This window comes from Schistocerca americana, chromosome 1 (genome assembly GCF_021461395.2).
Source record: "Schistocerca americana isolate TAMUIC-IGC-003095 chromosome 1, iqSchAmer2.1, whole genome shotgun sequence".
Classification (NCBI taxonomy): Eukaryota; Metazoa; Arthropoda; class Insecta; order Orthoptera; family Acrididae; genus Schistocerca; species Schistocerca americana.
In genome coordinates, this window is record NC_060119.1 from 441,411,391 (window position 1) to 441,427,121 (window position 15,731).

Sequence of the window (15,731 nt, forward strand, 5' to 3'; positions counted from 1 at the left end):
TTTGATCAGTCAACAACCCTTTTCAGAAACTGTTCTCTTCTGTTCGATAACAATGAAGCAATTATTCTACGATTCTTTTCCAACATGTTCTCTGCTCTTCACTCAGATCATAGGGAACCCATCTGGCAGAAACTTTCCTCATCTTAAACTTTTCAGTAATGTTTCTATGAACTGAAGTGACAAATTCTGCCCTCATATGCAATTTCCTGAAGTTTTTTTGTCAATCCCCTCTCAAAATGTCATTAGCAATAACCTGAGAGGTGTAGTCTGTTGCAGATGATGGCCTCCCACTTCTTGGACTATCCTACTGCTTACCAGATCTTCATGGAAACAGACCACTGGAGTACTGTGCTATGATCCACTACACTATTCCCACACACACCTCTCTCAAAGCGTTGTAAATTTCCATGTTCCTTGCATGCAAGGATTCAATATTGATTTAGGAGGGCTGATCACTATGTGCAATATGGCCTGACTGTTTCAGTTTCAAACTGAATTACTCATGATACAGCCATACGAACCAGCAAACAAATATGATGGTCACACCTAAAATCTCACTCACCACTGACATGAACTTTTGAAATGAGCCTCTGAAGTGTAAGAATAACACCAGAACCCTTCCTGAAAAGGCAGCTAATGAAATATTCAAAAAACAAAAGATAGTTGAATGCAAATGGATGATCACTGAATTTTGACAGGACTTGGTACACACAGTTCTGTAATTCTCATAGAACTCCACAAGCTATTAAAATAGTCTTGTCAAACAAAGAAATACAAGAAGTGGAAGCTGGGAACTGCAGATAGATCACAACTAGAGATGAAAAAGCCACTGCCTAGAATTAATTAAGAACTTTAGCTCAACAACATTTGCGGTACACCTTTCATTGCTGTATACAATTCCAAAATGAAGGAACTAGTTATTTTGCACATTCACAATGTGTTACACAACTCTTCTGGGAAAACTAATCTTATAGGGACAGAATTTCAATAAATGTATTAAAATAATTCCATCTAGCGCTAATTCTAGAGCACTCAGCAGAAACCACTACAAAAAACTCGGTATTTTGCCAACTACTCTTGATATTTATACATTTATTAATATCCTTTGTCATTACCAATATTTCCTTTTCACAAATAAATAGCAGAAAGCATGAATATAACACGACAGTCAAAAACAACCTCTACAAATACTTCAAAGAATTAACATTAGAATAGAAAGGGGTCAGATACATGGCTACTTGTGCACTCAATTATACAGAGCATATGAATTGTCATGTACAAAGTGTGACAGAATTTAAGAGTAATTTAAAGAACTTTCTAAGAACTCCCAATCTACTGAAAAATATCTTCACACAAATTCTTAATAACAATGTTTTAGGCTAATTTATAATTGGAATTAGAACTATGTTACAATATTTTTTTCATAATGTTTAGTCATTTCGTAGTGCTGATTCAAACTGAATACAATTCAAGTCTTTCATGATTTCTTTCTACATACCGAACTCCACTATCTGTGGAATCCATGGTATAATTCTAATGTAATGTAATCAAAAGTGACATATTGCAATGACAAAGTTCTGAAATAGGCAGTACCCGTTTGCAGAAGAATTGTAACACACACTTATGACACGAGGTATCAAGAATATTTGTGTGCATTTGGGTATTGTAGGTAAAATAGAGGGCAGGAGAGACATTAATTTTTGGAGATGATATAATCATATGCAGAATAAACTGGCAACACTGACTCTTAAGAAATGTATTTAGTGCAGCAGAGGATCTTAAGAGATCATTGGCAGTGTCGGTGATGGAGCCGAGATTACGTGTACCTACCAATATTAAACACAATTACAAACAAAGTATTCACATTCTTATAGTGACTAACCTTAACATCATGGATGTAACAAACAGCTAATTTGTCTTGATTTACAGGACTAGCCCAGTCCAAAACATCTTTAGAATGCTCCTTTATCAGTGTTGTCCATTTCTCTTGCACTGGATCCAGGAAATTTATTTTCACGAGACGGTAATTTGGAGCATCCTTATTGGTGCGGAAAATACATTCTGGCCCTTCATTTGTAACATACTGTATCCACAAAAAGCAATATGGTCATGATTACGTTAAGTAAGAAAATAGCAGAGAGATAAAAACAATATTTCACAATACAATAAGCAATTTGTTATTTGTTTTTAAAGAAATAAGCTAACCTCATAATCTGCTTCAAATTTATGTACAACTTGGGTCAGTGGAAGCTTTCCAGATATTTTTCCATTGGGCAAAATGTTGAGGTCACAGAAAAATAACAAATTATCTCTGCAGTCCTTCTGAGGTGTAATAATCAACCACTGCCCACAATCACTCACTTCAGCACCACTGGAAAAACAAACATAACATAAATTATGTTTTGTCTCTAAATGCAATCTTCTTCTTTTTTTTTTTTTTTTTTTTTTGTAACACCTGTGGCTCATCAGAATAATGCGCACCTTTTACATTTACTACTAATAATATTTGTATGTATGATAAACAACTACAAAACTTCTGGAATAATTTCAGTCAAGCTGAGGAAGACTGAGACACACAGGAAAGAGGGAGGCTAAAGGGTGAAGGTGTTAGCCGAAAGGACACAGGTGTGGGGAGGAGGTGAATCGACAGATACAAGGCAAGCAGCACTATGAGACACACTGAGAGGATGGAGGATATGGGAAGAGGAGTAGGAGTGGAAGGGGGAGGGGGAGGAGAAGATGATGCGGCCGACAGAGAGAGACCACGGGCAGGCAGACGCAGCCAACAGAGAGACCAGGGCAGACAACGTTGCCACATGACGTGGGGGGAGGGGGGGCAGGGGCTGCAGACCAGGCTGACCCAGAGACAATGGTGGGGCAGATGAGATTGACAGAGATGGGGGGAGAAGATCATACGTGATACTGATTACAGAGGTGGCACAAGCTTCAATTAGACAAAGATCATGCCGTTATACTGTGGCAGCACACCCCAACTTTTAGTGCTGTATGCATGGCTCCCTCACAGGAATAAGTCTCCGCACACCATTTGTGCAACACACGAGTTAAGTTCTTTTGGTTGGGATGTTCTACACCACTCCTCTCACAGCCCCGATCTTGCAACTAGTGACTATAATCTGTTCACTAAACTCAAGGAACACCTCAAAAAACACTTTTCCGATGATGAGGTGAAAATCAAATTGAAAAACAGGCTGAAAAAGGCGGGAGATGTGTAAGACACAGCAAAAAATAATGCAACACCTATACAACAACACATGTAAAATTTATTAAAATAAATACATTTCTTTTACTTCAAAAAATTCTTGTAACCTTGCTTCCTGGAATAGCCTCGTAAAATGTATTAAGGCACTACATTACTGATGTTGAATACTCTAAAAATGAGTTACTGAATTGGAAAATCCACCGTGATTTTAAAATTGGATTCTTTACTAAAAATCATGCCAATGTCAACAACTTTACACAATTTTAGTAATCACTGATGAAGTTTGTTCCAGAGAGTATGAGGGTTCAACACATTCTGAACTAAGGCACCACTATTGGTACTATACAGGGTTGCTTGCTTCCTTCCTTCCTTCCTTCCTTCCTTCCCATTACAGTTCCACAAGTATGGCCAGTTCACAAATGCAATGCAGTTGCTTTCTACTTGTCAGCCCATTCTCTGTTACTGAAGTGTACAGGAGTGAGAAGCTCGTTGTGACTTAGCATGGAAGTTTAGTACACAACCTTGATGTTGAAAGCAGCACTGATGGTACAAAAATGGCCAAGGGTGGGCCAACACCATATTGAATTCCAGCATTACCAATTTAGGGTGCCACAAACTTTTAAGTCATTTTCAGCCAGGTGTTTGGATACTTTTTATCACGTAGTGTGCGTATTTAATTACATAGTTTTGTGCTGGTCTATAATTGTCTTCACTATTTGCAAGCTGTTTAGTAACAACTGTGCACAAGACACAAGGCTGTACATTTATTCAAGCTGTCACCACATGTTGATCAGTTTGACTTTCACACCGTTGTGGTGTATTGATTGGTTCAAAGGAATGACGTCCACACTGCTTGCACCAGGTAGTTCCGTTAACTGTACACACAGGTGCGTGTTTTGAGTTTTTCTCTTGCATTGTATCTAAGGAACAATGGACATGTCTGTGTTGAGCTTATCCACTGTCCTCAGTGGCTATCCTGAGCTCTCAGAGGAAGATCATACAGCAAAAATCATTGTAAGCCATTCAGTGGTAAAGTAGCCTAGAGCATTGATTATTACAAAGGATACCAACATATGCTTGTGTCACAATGTCAGTTTTGATCTGGTTAGTGCTCGTTTCATTATAAAGGAGTTAAATCTCCGCTGTAAACTGAAAATTTTGGGTGCTTACGCTATGGCTGGTGCCAATTACTGTAAGGGCTGATAGCTGAGTATTATCTTACTGGCAAAGCATCCACAAAGGTGTGATCAACTTTTTGAAACTATCTATACAGTGATGCAGGTTAGGGTCCCTGGTCTCTCCCCCTGCAGCCATTTACCATGGTAGGCCCTCATTTCCGATTAATTGACAAAAAAATTTACGATTTTGAGTGAAGTCCTAGAGCCTTAATATTGACAGCTGTACATCTAGTGGCACTGTAGTATCTAGTGGTTAGTGTACAAGCCTGTCATGCAGAAATTTGTGGGTTCGAATCCCTCTCAGGACTCTAAAATTTTTTATTTCTAAATAGTTTTTGAACTGACTGGTGATTATTTTTATTCAATTAACTGACTTAAATGTAATTATTTTAAAAATTCCTAACCCTTTGTCATGCCATTTTAATCATCAAGTTATCTCTTACATTTACTCTTATTTTTCCATTATTTTGGAATTTTTGTGCATGTGCTTTTGATCATTTTTTAATTTTGTCCATGTTGTTGCATTAATTAAGTATATTCTTCATTTTGTACATTTATTTGTAATCCTTTATTTTGTTTCTATCTTCTTTGATTTATTTTGTCAGTAGGGCAACAGGAATTTGTGTTTTAAATTTTTGTAAGATGGTTACCATCCATAAAATGTGCACCTTGTATGTAACAATAAATAGATTTTTGACCCCCATTGTACAGCCAATATAAACAGATGATTTTGTCTTTTGTTTTTCTTTTTTAACTGATTGATCAACGTCTTCAAATGCTTAAATACTGCAATAGAGAAATAAAAAATTTTAAAATCAAACGCATAAAGATTCCAAATGAAAATAGAATGTGAAGAAGAAAAATAAGAGAAAAAGAAAAACTTAAGACGATGATTAAAATGATGTGCAAAGCATTAGTAACTTTAAAAAATTTCATTTAAACCAATTAAATCAGTAAAAATTATGATCAGTCATTTCAATAACTTTTTATTTTTAAAGTTCTGAAGCACTTGACGAGATTCAAACCTGCAACCTTCTGCACTACAGAATAATTTGCTATTACTAGTTACTAACCGGGTGTTACTAAATGGCATTGGATACCAAGTCTTGTTAAGAAGTTTGATGAGAAAAATAAAATTAAAAAATAAATAAATAGTTTTCGACCATCTACCCTCAGTCTTAAACAATCCACTGCTCCACCACCCAGCCACATTTCTGGCACCACAATAATTACTACCGACCAGTAATACCCGAAGTCCTTTGAGTGAGTTAGGCATCAAATGGGAGAACCTGGGCATCTTAAATACACTTCTCAGTTGCTGAGGGTACATGACAAATGGACAGTGTAAGTCTGAAACAAGCAATCTGTATAACCAAGGTGAACTCCCTTCAACTACGCTACGCCCTTGCTGACAACCTTTAGAACCACCAAATGAAAGCATCCCACTGAACAGCATTCTAGACTTTAACAAAATGCACAGAATAATCATCCAATACAGAAATCAAAATGCCACATCTCATAAAATATGAAATGGGAAGAAAGTACACATTATGATTAAGAAACCAAACTGACAACAAATAGTTACACATGTAACAGACACTCAAAACAAAATAAAACATAGATCCACACATAACAGAAATTTCCATGTCCACAGTATGCCCTAAAATTCACTGTACAGAAGTTATTGAAGTCAGAGAGCTCACTGTTAATGTCACAACCAGCCAGTAGGCATATACCGGAAGATAATGCACAACCCCAGATGAAATGTGGGGATTTACCACATGTTTAAAGTTCATATACAAATACTCTGCCAATAAATTCTTCAGATGAAAACCAGGTTCTTTCTGGGCATCAATAATTTGCCTGATCAGTATATTTTCTTTATGTAGCTTTGTAACACCTAAGTCTAGGATCAAAGGGTTTCACTGGAATAATAGATATCTTTCTGAAAGGACTAAGAAAGGTTTGTGTGTTCTTCACCACTTTTTTTTAATAACTGTTAGGTATTTGGCAGTTAGGACGCACCTACTTTTTTCAATGCAATTCTTTTCAGTGAATTGTTCTACTTTAACAACATATTGCTCCTCCAATATAGCCACAGTTGATACAGATTTTTCTGCCTTTATTATAAGTGCATTATTATACCAAAATTTATGGTAATATTCTGTGCACACCCTTCAGATGATGAACAACTAGGATTGCATAAACTGCTACAGTAATTCTATCTTGTTTATTCCTATAGCCATTTCTTTGTGCTTTGCCGTCAATAATTTTCTATCTAACGCAGACTTTCATTCAAGTTCTTTTTACAGCCATGGTGGACTATTTCATTCAAAATGTGAAAATTAGGCTGGGGTTGCCCACAACTTAAATATTCTCTTATGGTAATCAGCACTAGCCATAACTTAATTTTTCAGTTTATAGCAGGGACTTAACCCATAACTAAACAAGCATGAGCCAGATGAAAACTAGCATTATGACACAAGCAAATGGCAATACCCTTCATAATAATCAACACTCTAGTCTAATTTACCACTGAAGGACTTTGAATCAATCCTCACTGTGTGACCTTACTGTGAGAGGTCGGGACAGCCACTAAGGACATTGAACAAAATTTACAAAGAAATGTACATTGTCCTTTTTAGACGCAATGCAAGAGAGCAACTTTAAACACGCACCCATGTGTACAATAAACAGAATTAACTGGAGTACAAAAAGTTCACCTAACACAAACAAAATGACTTTTCTTTGAACCAACCAACACACCATGACAATGTGCAAGTCAAATTGACCAACACATAGCAACAACTTGAATAAATATACAGCCTTGTATCCTATACACAATTAATAGCAAACACCACAAAAATACTGAAGGCAAATACAGACCCCCACAAGGTGACAGCATAACTAAATTCACACTTGTTCAGCAAATAAACAATCAACAAGATTAAAACAATTTAATACAAAAAACAGTCGGCTAAATTGATTCTCTCTCAGATTTGGCTCTCACCAAGCACCAGTGCAGGTGATATCAAGCCACGTGACAGCTAGGGAACATCTCAACCACACTTCCACTTCCAGGAATGTAATGCACAGTATCTAACTTTGAGCAGATTTCATTGCACTATTTAATTCACTATACGAATAGTTCAACCTACTGCTATAGAAAACCAATACAGGATTTCAATCCGACTGCAGCAATCACATCTTTATATACCACTGACAATACCAAGCATCGGTTAATAAGCTATCAAGGGCTAAACCTTGAGACATTTGCATGCACAGCAAACATACTCTCAGAAACCGCACATCACTTTGGAAATCTTGAGATGCAATCCAAAATAATTTCCCTGGATGTGGTTCCTGGGGGGCAAAGCGTGCAAATGGTTACAGAGGTAGGAATGGGTAAATGGGCAGGACTGAGTCCAAGTGCAAGAGTGGGTACAGGGGCAGTTGAAGGAAGGGTGTTATGAGGGCAGACAGGGTTAGGAATGGCGATGGCAGTAGGGCCGGACAGGATAGGATTGTGGAGAGATTTTTGTGGGGTAGGAGGAGAGGATTGAGACGAGCAATGAAGGGGAACACGTAAATGGGGAAGAGTAAGGAGAGAGCAAAGGCAGTGGGATGAGTGAGTATTCAAATCACTAATAGTTCCCCCTTCATCTTCATCAGATCTCTATTATCATCGTGATAGTCTGGTCCCTCGCAACCTGGAATATGTGGAATTTCCCCTTCTTCCCAAAACACATTCCCTTCCCTCCCCAAAGTACGAACTATTATTTCTGAAATACAGGAATAGCTTTTTCACTTCTTAAATATGCCTACTATCAATACTGGAAATTCACCTTCACTAAGCACACACTTCCTAACCACACTGAAGCCTAGTGATCATGTGAAGTTCTTTGTTATCAGTTAAGCTCAGTGATTTCAGTTAAGCTCAGCGATTTCACCAAAATATTTATGATCAGCAAGCAAGAATAAACAAAGCAAAACTCATCTACAATCCTTTTTACTTCATCTGACATCACTTACTGCTCTGCTGTCCTGTGTAAGTCCATACCACAATTCATTTTTACATATTTTTGGTTTACTACTCATTATTCCATCTTGTTCTCACTGATCACAGATAGGTTCCTGTTGCAATAATTCATTGGCAGTTCTGAAATGGATTGCCTGTGGCAAACTGTACTACTTGGTGTTCAGAGAGATTTTTATTTCCACTTTACTGCTCACCACTTCTGTGACTGATAGTCTTTGTCACCTATTGTTAGCAATGGCCTTACATGTGCTCACAGAACATTACAAAGACCGGAGAAATGGAATTTGAAATAGTGTACAGAAAAGCTGAGTTTACTGCTTGTAATAATACCTGAAAAGATTCATTGTAACAACAACACGGAAAAATGTTAGTTATATTTGTTATATCAATGTCCAACTCTTCATGTGCATGTATTTTATTTTGCATTGCATTTCACTTTTCTAAATTTCACCCTCCTCCTCATCCATACAGAAGCGAGCTTTCTAAGCCTGAGATTCAGCGTAAACTTTTCACTTTTTGATCGAATGAGTATAAAATGCATTTATCAAATGTATGTTGCTATGACTGCTTACTCTAATATAGGACAGATGTAAAGGCTAATGCAACTCACATTCTCCACAATGGTTCATCAGGAAATTCTACTACAAGCACATCTTCTGACTGAGGAGTTCCAATGAGGTGGTAATAGAGCTTCTGATGTTGGTTGCTAACTGTTTCTGAACCATCAGTTTTTCCCTCTTGGTCCGGATATCGCTAAATAGAAATCTTAATTTATACTTAATTTATAACAACATTTAAATGAATTAAATAATGACATTAATCTAGGATGACAACAAATAACAACAAAACTTAACCAACTACATACAGAAAATTATACGTACACCATAAAATATTCCTTTGTTATCATGAGTCCAAGTCATTGGTGAGAACTTAACTTTCTCTAACACTTCAGGGTATTCATTGCCTGGAAATACATTGCAGACATGTCACTTTACATAAAACCCTCTGGCAAAAACACATACTTCTAAACGAAAATTCAGGCAAGTATAAATATAAGTTAGAAAAAGAGTGTTACAACTGATTAAATCGGTTAACTAACTACATCAACAGATGTTACATATGTAGTTTTGTAAGTTCTTGGCACTATTCATCAGACTTCTAAGGACATGAAAATATGCATACAATATTAGGCATGGGTGCTTGCTCAACCATATATGAAAGGCTTCATTACAGTAAAACATTAGCACATCTTTCCTTCATATTTATGTAATGATAAAACCAAAATCATGAAAGTATAGGATTGCCACAAGTTTCCCAAGTGAAAGTCCCTGATATTTCCTGGTTTCCAGACAAGTCTTATTTTTCACAGACAAATTTTGAGATCAAGGGTAAGTTAAGTTGTAAGTTGACAATCTGTCTTTGCAGCTACAGTGCAAATGAGGAATTATACATAAAACAACTTGCAAGCAGGTGGAGTTTCCTGAAGTGAGCAAAAATTCTAAGTACTAACATCAACATCTTTTGTAACTAACGGTTTTTACATGGAGAAAGCAAGCCAAATGGTATGTGTGTTTCATCAAGACTTCTAATTATGTTTTATTCCAATAAAACTAAACACATTTGGTGACAAAAATATGCATTTCCTTGGAGTAGTAAGCAGATTTAAAATACCTTCACTGATTTCAGAAATAAACTCAGAAAAAAGTAGGCCTCTTGAAAGAAGGGTATAAGGTGTGGAAGAATTGTGTAAACCAACACTGTAGGTGACCACTAATGATATTAGGTTCCACTATGTTTGTTATTGTCAGTTATTACCCAATACATTACATCTATTATTTTACAGGTATTTTGCAATTTTTCTTTCAAGAAATAGACGAGTATATAGCGTACAAACTGCCAGTGACTAACAATTTTCTTATTGTTCACACTTTCTAACGCACAAATTACTTTTTATGTGCCAAAATGTACTGGAACAAATAAAATGACTATAAAACACCACACTGTACAACGTACTGGCGATGAGACAGTTGCAATTCCTGAAACCCATCACCCATGGCCTCTAGCCTGCTGAGGAGCACCACAGTCCTGAGTCCATGGATAAACCATGAGAATTTGGTGCATTACACCACACACAAACTGACCCAGCCTACCGGCAGAATGGTGAGACCAGATCTGATAGGCAGGACCTGCACATTAGTGGGAACCGAATAGCTTTAGTTCAGCAGGCCCAATCCATTACAGATACCCGCAGAAACAGCCAGTGGGTTTGGACCATCGCAGAAATCCACTCGTGTGGCCAGCTATTCACAAGCCACATACAGCATCACAATGTGGATCAATCCAAGCAACAGATAGCTTGTTCAAATACTCTGAGAATCAATAATAATGAGGGTAGGTAGCAATTCAGCATAAAGATGATTGCCGAGCCATAGACAGGCATGTAGAAAAGACAATCACACTAACAACTAAATTTCCAGCCGTAGCTTTTGTCAGAAAATGGAAGCACACACATTCACACAATCACTCACACAACTCCTGCACACATGACTGCCATCTCTGGCCACTACATCTCCAGCCTCAGAATCAGATCCAAACAAACCACTTCTCATGCCTCCCTGCCTCTCGTTGGCAGCTGCTAGGCTAGTGGCAAGAAGTGGTGGCAGCACGAACTGCAAGCTGAGGGGAGTGGTAGGAGGGGAGAAGCAGTAGTAAAGAGGGAGTAGGGAAGCTGTGCACGTACTCAGCTGCACCCAGCCAGCAACGATTAATGACATCTCAGTGAACGAACTATTTTATCTACTGAGACAAAAATGAGATTTTCCTTTTTTTTTTCAAATTTTTCCTGATATTTCCCTAATTTTCCTGACATGTTTGAAATTCCGTGACTTCCAGAACCTGTGGCAACCATGATCTAGCATCTCTTGCCTTTCTTTGGTTTACTTCCAATAGCCCACTCTCTAAGTACAAAGTCATAAATGAATTCAGATCTCTGTTATACTTCTTTCAATGTCCATACAATCCACATTACGCCCCAACAAGTAAGCTTCACACAATCCTACAAGGGTATTTTTAAAAGTCTGTTAAGATAGAAAAATATTTTTAAAAATTATATTTTTTCTACATAGTCTCTGTAGAGACAGACATACGCTTTTATCACAGAGAAAATTGCGTTTTCATTACAAATTAAGGCCAAACCTTCGAAACACTGTATCATAAAGGCACACCCTTCCTCACTTTTTCACTATTTTCCCGACCAAGGCAAAGTTAGTGAATAGGACAAAGACATTAGAGGCTAAATCAAAGCCACAGAGTGGACAGGGAACTACCATGGAGCTTAACAGATGCAATTCCTCTATTGTAAAAGATGCTCCATAAGATGAACCACTATCTTCACAGAAGAGCACATTCTAGTGAAATAATCACTGGTTTTTTTCAATTAGTCATTATTTCAGACACTACATTACTTCATTAATGTGTGTTATAGCCCATGAATTAAAAAAATAAAAAAAACCATGGCACTCCATCCTCACACTTTGTCCACTGTTTCAACTGCTATTTGAACAAGGGGAATGTTAAAATTGATACCAGTTTGATACATGGTAAAATCCTTTGACTTTATCTAAATATTGTCAGTGGATATGATATTTGGGATAGGTCTGTTGTCAAAATCAGTAAGGGAAGCAGCTGGTAGGTACACCACTTTACTAATTTCAATTTTTTTATGCAGCAACAATTATGCTATTTTAGCTGAGGCACCTACAACACTATCCATCTTTTGTACTTTCTTTCTGCTGTCTTCTATGGATGTGAGAAATTCACATAAATTTAATTCAGTTTGGTTCGGATCTTTCAAGATGTTCAAACTTCCAAATGAGAGTGGTAAATAACCACACAAAATCCATTTATTTTAGTCTTCTGAATGACGTTTTACTTTGATCACTTCAGTTTCCAACAAAAACTACATATCTCATTCATTTAGAAATTTCAATAGCAAGGTAACAAAATTCATTCTTACCACTTTATTACACTTCCCTGTGGCACTTCTAATGATACTCTTGTCTGTGACGAACAGTCACCATTGAAGGTTACATACTGGGCTATATCACTTAAGAAGTCTTAGAGCAATTGCATACCTGGGTACCTTCATTAACAGTCTGCACCTGGGCAGATTTCGAATTTTTATTGGAAATCTGAAAATATGGAATCCAGCCCGTTACTCTTCACCCATAATTCACAGTTTATCTTGTAAGGAAAAAAGCAAACTGAGATTCGAAGGAGAATGTTTCCTGAAACTGTGCTTATTAACCTTTGCATGTCATTTGCACATTCTATTTTGAACTGAGTGTGCAACAGCTTTTGCTTCCTTCAGCATTTTCTTAATTTTGTTGTTACAGTCACAGTGAGTCTTTCCCATCCTTAATCCACTTACTACGCACGTACTTCTCCAGAGCACAATTTACAAACTGTTTAAACTTTGCCCATAATTCCTCTGTGCCCTTGATATTGAAACTAAATGATGTCTAATTCCTAAGTGAGATGCTCTTTCTAGCAGAAACACTCTCCTTCCTTCTTGACTGATTTATTAACTTTAGTAACCACAGTCACTATGATATCATGATCACTAATCCCAATCTCTGTATGACATCTTCAATAAGGTCACCACCTGTTGACTCACTGCTTCTACTATTAGAGGAGTTGTCTCCTTTACTGCTGAATTATTTACAAAGAATCTTTCATTCTTTTGCTTGTTTATTATTTTTCCACCTACGTTGTGTGTTACCAATCATGTTTAAAACAAAATATGCCTTCGCTCTTGGATTCTCTTTTCATATGTCCTCTTCACTGACAGTTACAGCCAAAGCTCAAACTTGGATACAGAAAGTGTAATACTTAGATTAGTCATACTTTAATAGCAATTTCTTATTCCAAGTAAGGTCTTTAACACCACCTGTTGAACCTCCCTTCAGCATGGACCTGTTAAGTTCTGTCAAGAGGACCTTTTGCTCAATATGATTGTTGCAAACATTTAAAATTTTTGCTGGTCATTAACAACCATTTTCTGTCACAACAGAAGCAAAATGACAAAGGTTTCATATCAAAAGGCAATATGATAGTTGGTATATCAGAATTTACTTAGCAAGTTAGCAAGAATATTAAACAAATGAATTCATGCAAGTGGAATTATTCCACATTGTGACTACAGAAAAGTGTTCACTGTAATTTCATTTTCTATAGACATAGAATATTTTATCCGATTATAAGATGAAGTTTTTGCCCAAATTTGTCTGTTGGTAAATACAGAGTCATCTAACATTCACAGATGAAGCTTTGGTAGTTGAGGTCACATGCAAGTTTAATCTGACAATTTCAAAACGGTGGTACGGAGAGCATATACAGCAGCTCGGCCAAGTAATAGGATGAACAGGTAGGATGGCAGCAGTGAGCAGGCAGCAAACTTTGCTGTGTTTCTAACTATGGGAATGCATCCCACGTTCCTTACTTTTTATGAGGATTTACCAAATGTAAATTGCAGTTCATCTGAATCAAAATGTGGTTGGAATTTAACTGCAGGTACAAGTGGATAGATACTCAACAACAGTATACATTTCTACAAGAGACAATCAATTCTAACAAATATATTAGCAAAGAACAGTAAATGCTGCACAACAAATTAAACACCCGTTTTTACAATAGTGCTACAACTGCAGCTGCTCGACAGCACTGTTGATTTTTAAGACTGACAACAAATAATGAACCAATTGCATGTTAGCCCAAAGTGCTGAGACTTGGGAGTAGTATACGGTGTTCATGGAAAGGAAATCTAGTATTTCACTAACTTCAAAATATGAATAAAAGAACTGAAAATATTTGACAAATAAATAAAATTTTGTGAGCAAATTTAGGAAGACTCACATATATAAATAAATATTTTTAATAAAAAAAATTTTTTGGTCAATTTACACACACACGCACACACACACACACACACACACACACACACACAGACAGACAGACAGACAGAGAGAACAATACATTTAAGTCCTATTGTATATAATCTTACCACTTTTGACATCTTTGAAATGTATTGTAATCCAGTCAGAACCACTCCTACTAAGTCCATATGCTAATGTTTCTCCATCTTCAGAAAATCGTGTTCGAGATAACGCAACTGTTCCATCTTCTGACAATGTGTTGGGGTCTAAAAACACTCTAGGTTCTGAGTGTAATGAATCTTGAACATACAGTACACTGAAACCAAAGAAAGTTCTTACCTAATTGGACATGCTGGGATTCATGTAATGGAGAGAGCACATGGCAAAAGCTTCATTATGAAAGTTATAATCACTCAGTTGTTTCAATTAACATATTCATTGTGGTTGATTCTCATAAAAATGAGCATTACAATGACCAACAAGCATGTATGTATGTGTCTATATTACTCAGTCTGTTTATACTAATTAAAGGTGACATGGTGAACAGTATGGAAGAGAAACTTACAAACCTGCTTCATAACACTGCAAAATCAGAATACATGGCCAATAACTGTGATAAAATTAATGTTGATTAGAACCCACACTGGAAAAAATTAATCAAGTAATATCTAGAATAAGAAACCACATAATATGCAATCTAAGCCATTTACAAAATGGAGATCATTTGCATTTTCACATTACTGACAAACATCTGGATTTCTTTAGGCTATGCTTACAGATAATCCTTCAGTTTGACTTCAGTGAAATTAATGGCTTGCAGAGACCATATTTCTGAAGAGTCACAACTACCTGTGTCTTGTGCATTTCATTACTCATAAAATCTATCACATATGAAATGATAGATTGTTACTTACTGTAAGATGACATTAAGTTGCAGACAAGAACAATTAAAAGACACAAGTTTTCAACCTCATTCTTCATTGGAAAAAGAAAAGCACACACACCACTCATTCACACAAGCAAGCACAGCTCACACACACATAACTGCGAACTCCTGCAGCTTGGGCCATAATTCTAGTTTTTATTGTTCCTGTCTGCAACTTAGCATGTCATCTTTACAGTAAGCATCAATATATCTTTTCCTGCATTGTTATATTTCTGCCTGGAGTTTCCATTGTTTAACATAAAACTCAGTTGACTACAGGACCAACTGGGAATAGATATCTTGTCTGAAAGTGTACAAAAAGTAAGGAGTATGAGCAAACAAAGATATGAAAGCATCTTAATTTCAGCCAGAACTGAGGGAACCAAAATCAGATGACTGAATATATGTGGTCCAGCCATTGATGACCATTTCAACA

The 15,731-nt window shown here is 36.7% G+C and overlaps 1 protein-coding gene across 3 annotated transcripts in view; it reads right to left on the reverse strand.

The window, feature by feature from the left end:
* The window catches only part of LOC124602802 (prolyl endopeptidase), a 99,116-nt gene that overhangs the window by 38,120 nt on the left and 45,265 nt on the right, over positions 1-15,731 (reverse strand). For all 3 annotated transcript variants that reach the window (XM_047136348.1, XM_047136346.1, XM_047136345.1), the window contains exons 4-8: positions 14,499-14,686; positions 9,319-9,401; positions 9,048-9,190; positions 2,206-2,371; positions 1,883-2,083 (exon numbers count right to left, since the gene is read on the reverse strand). In XM_047136348.1, coding sequence (XP_046992304.1) covers positions 1,883-2,083; positions 2,206-2,371; positions 9,048-9,190; positions 9,319-9,401; positions 14,499-14,686 — 781 coding nt within the window. The remainder of the gene's footprint in view (positions 1-1,882; positions 2,084-2,205; positions 2,372-9,047; positions 9,191-9,318; positions 9,402-14,498; positions 14,687-15,731) is intronic.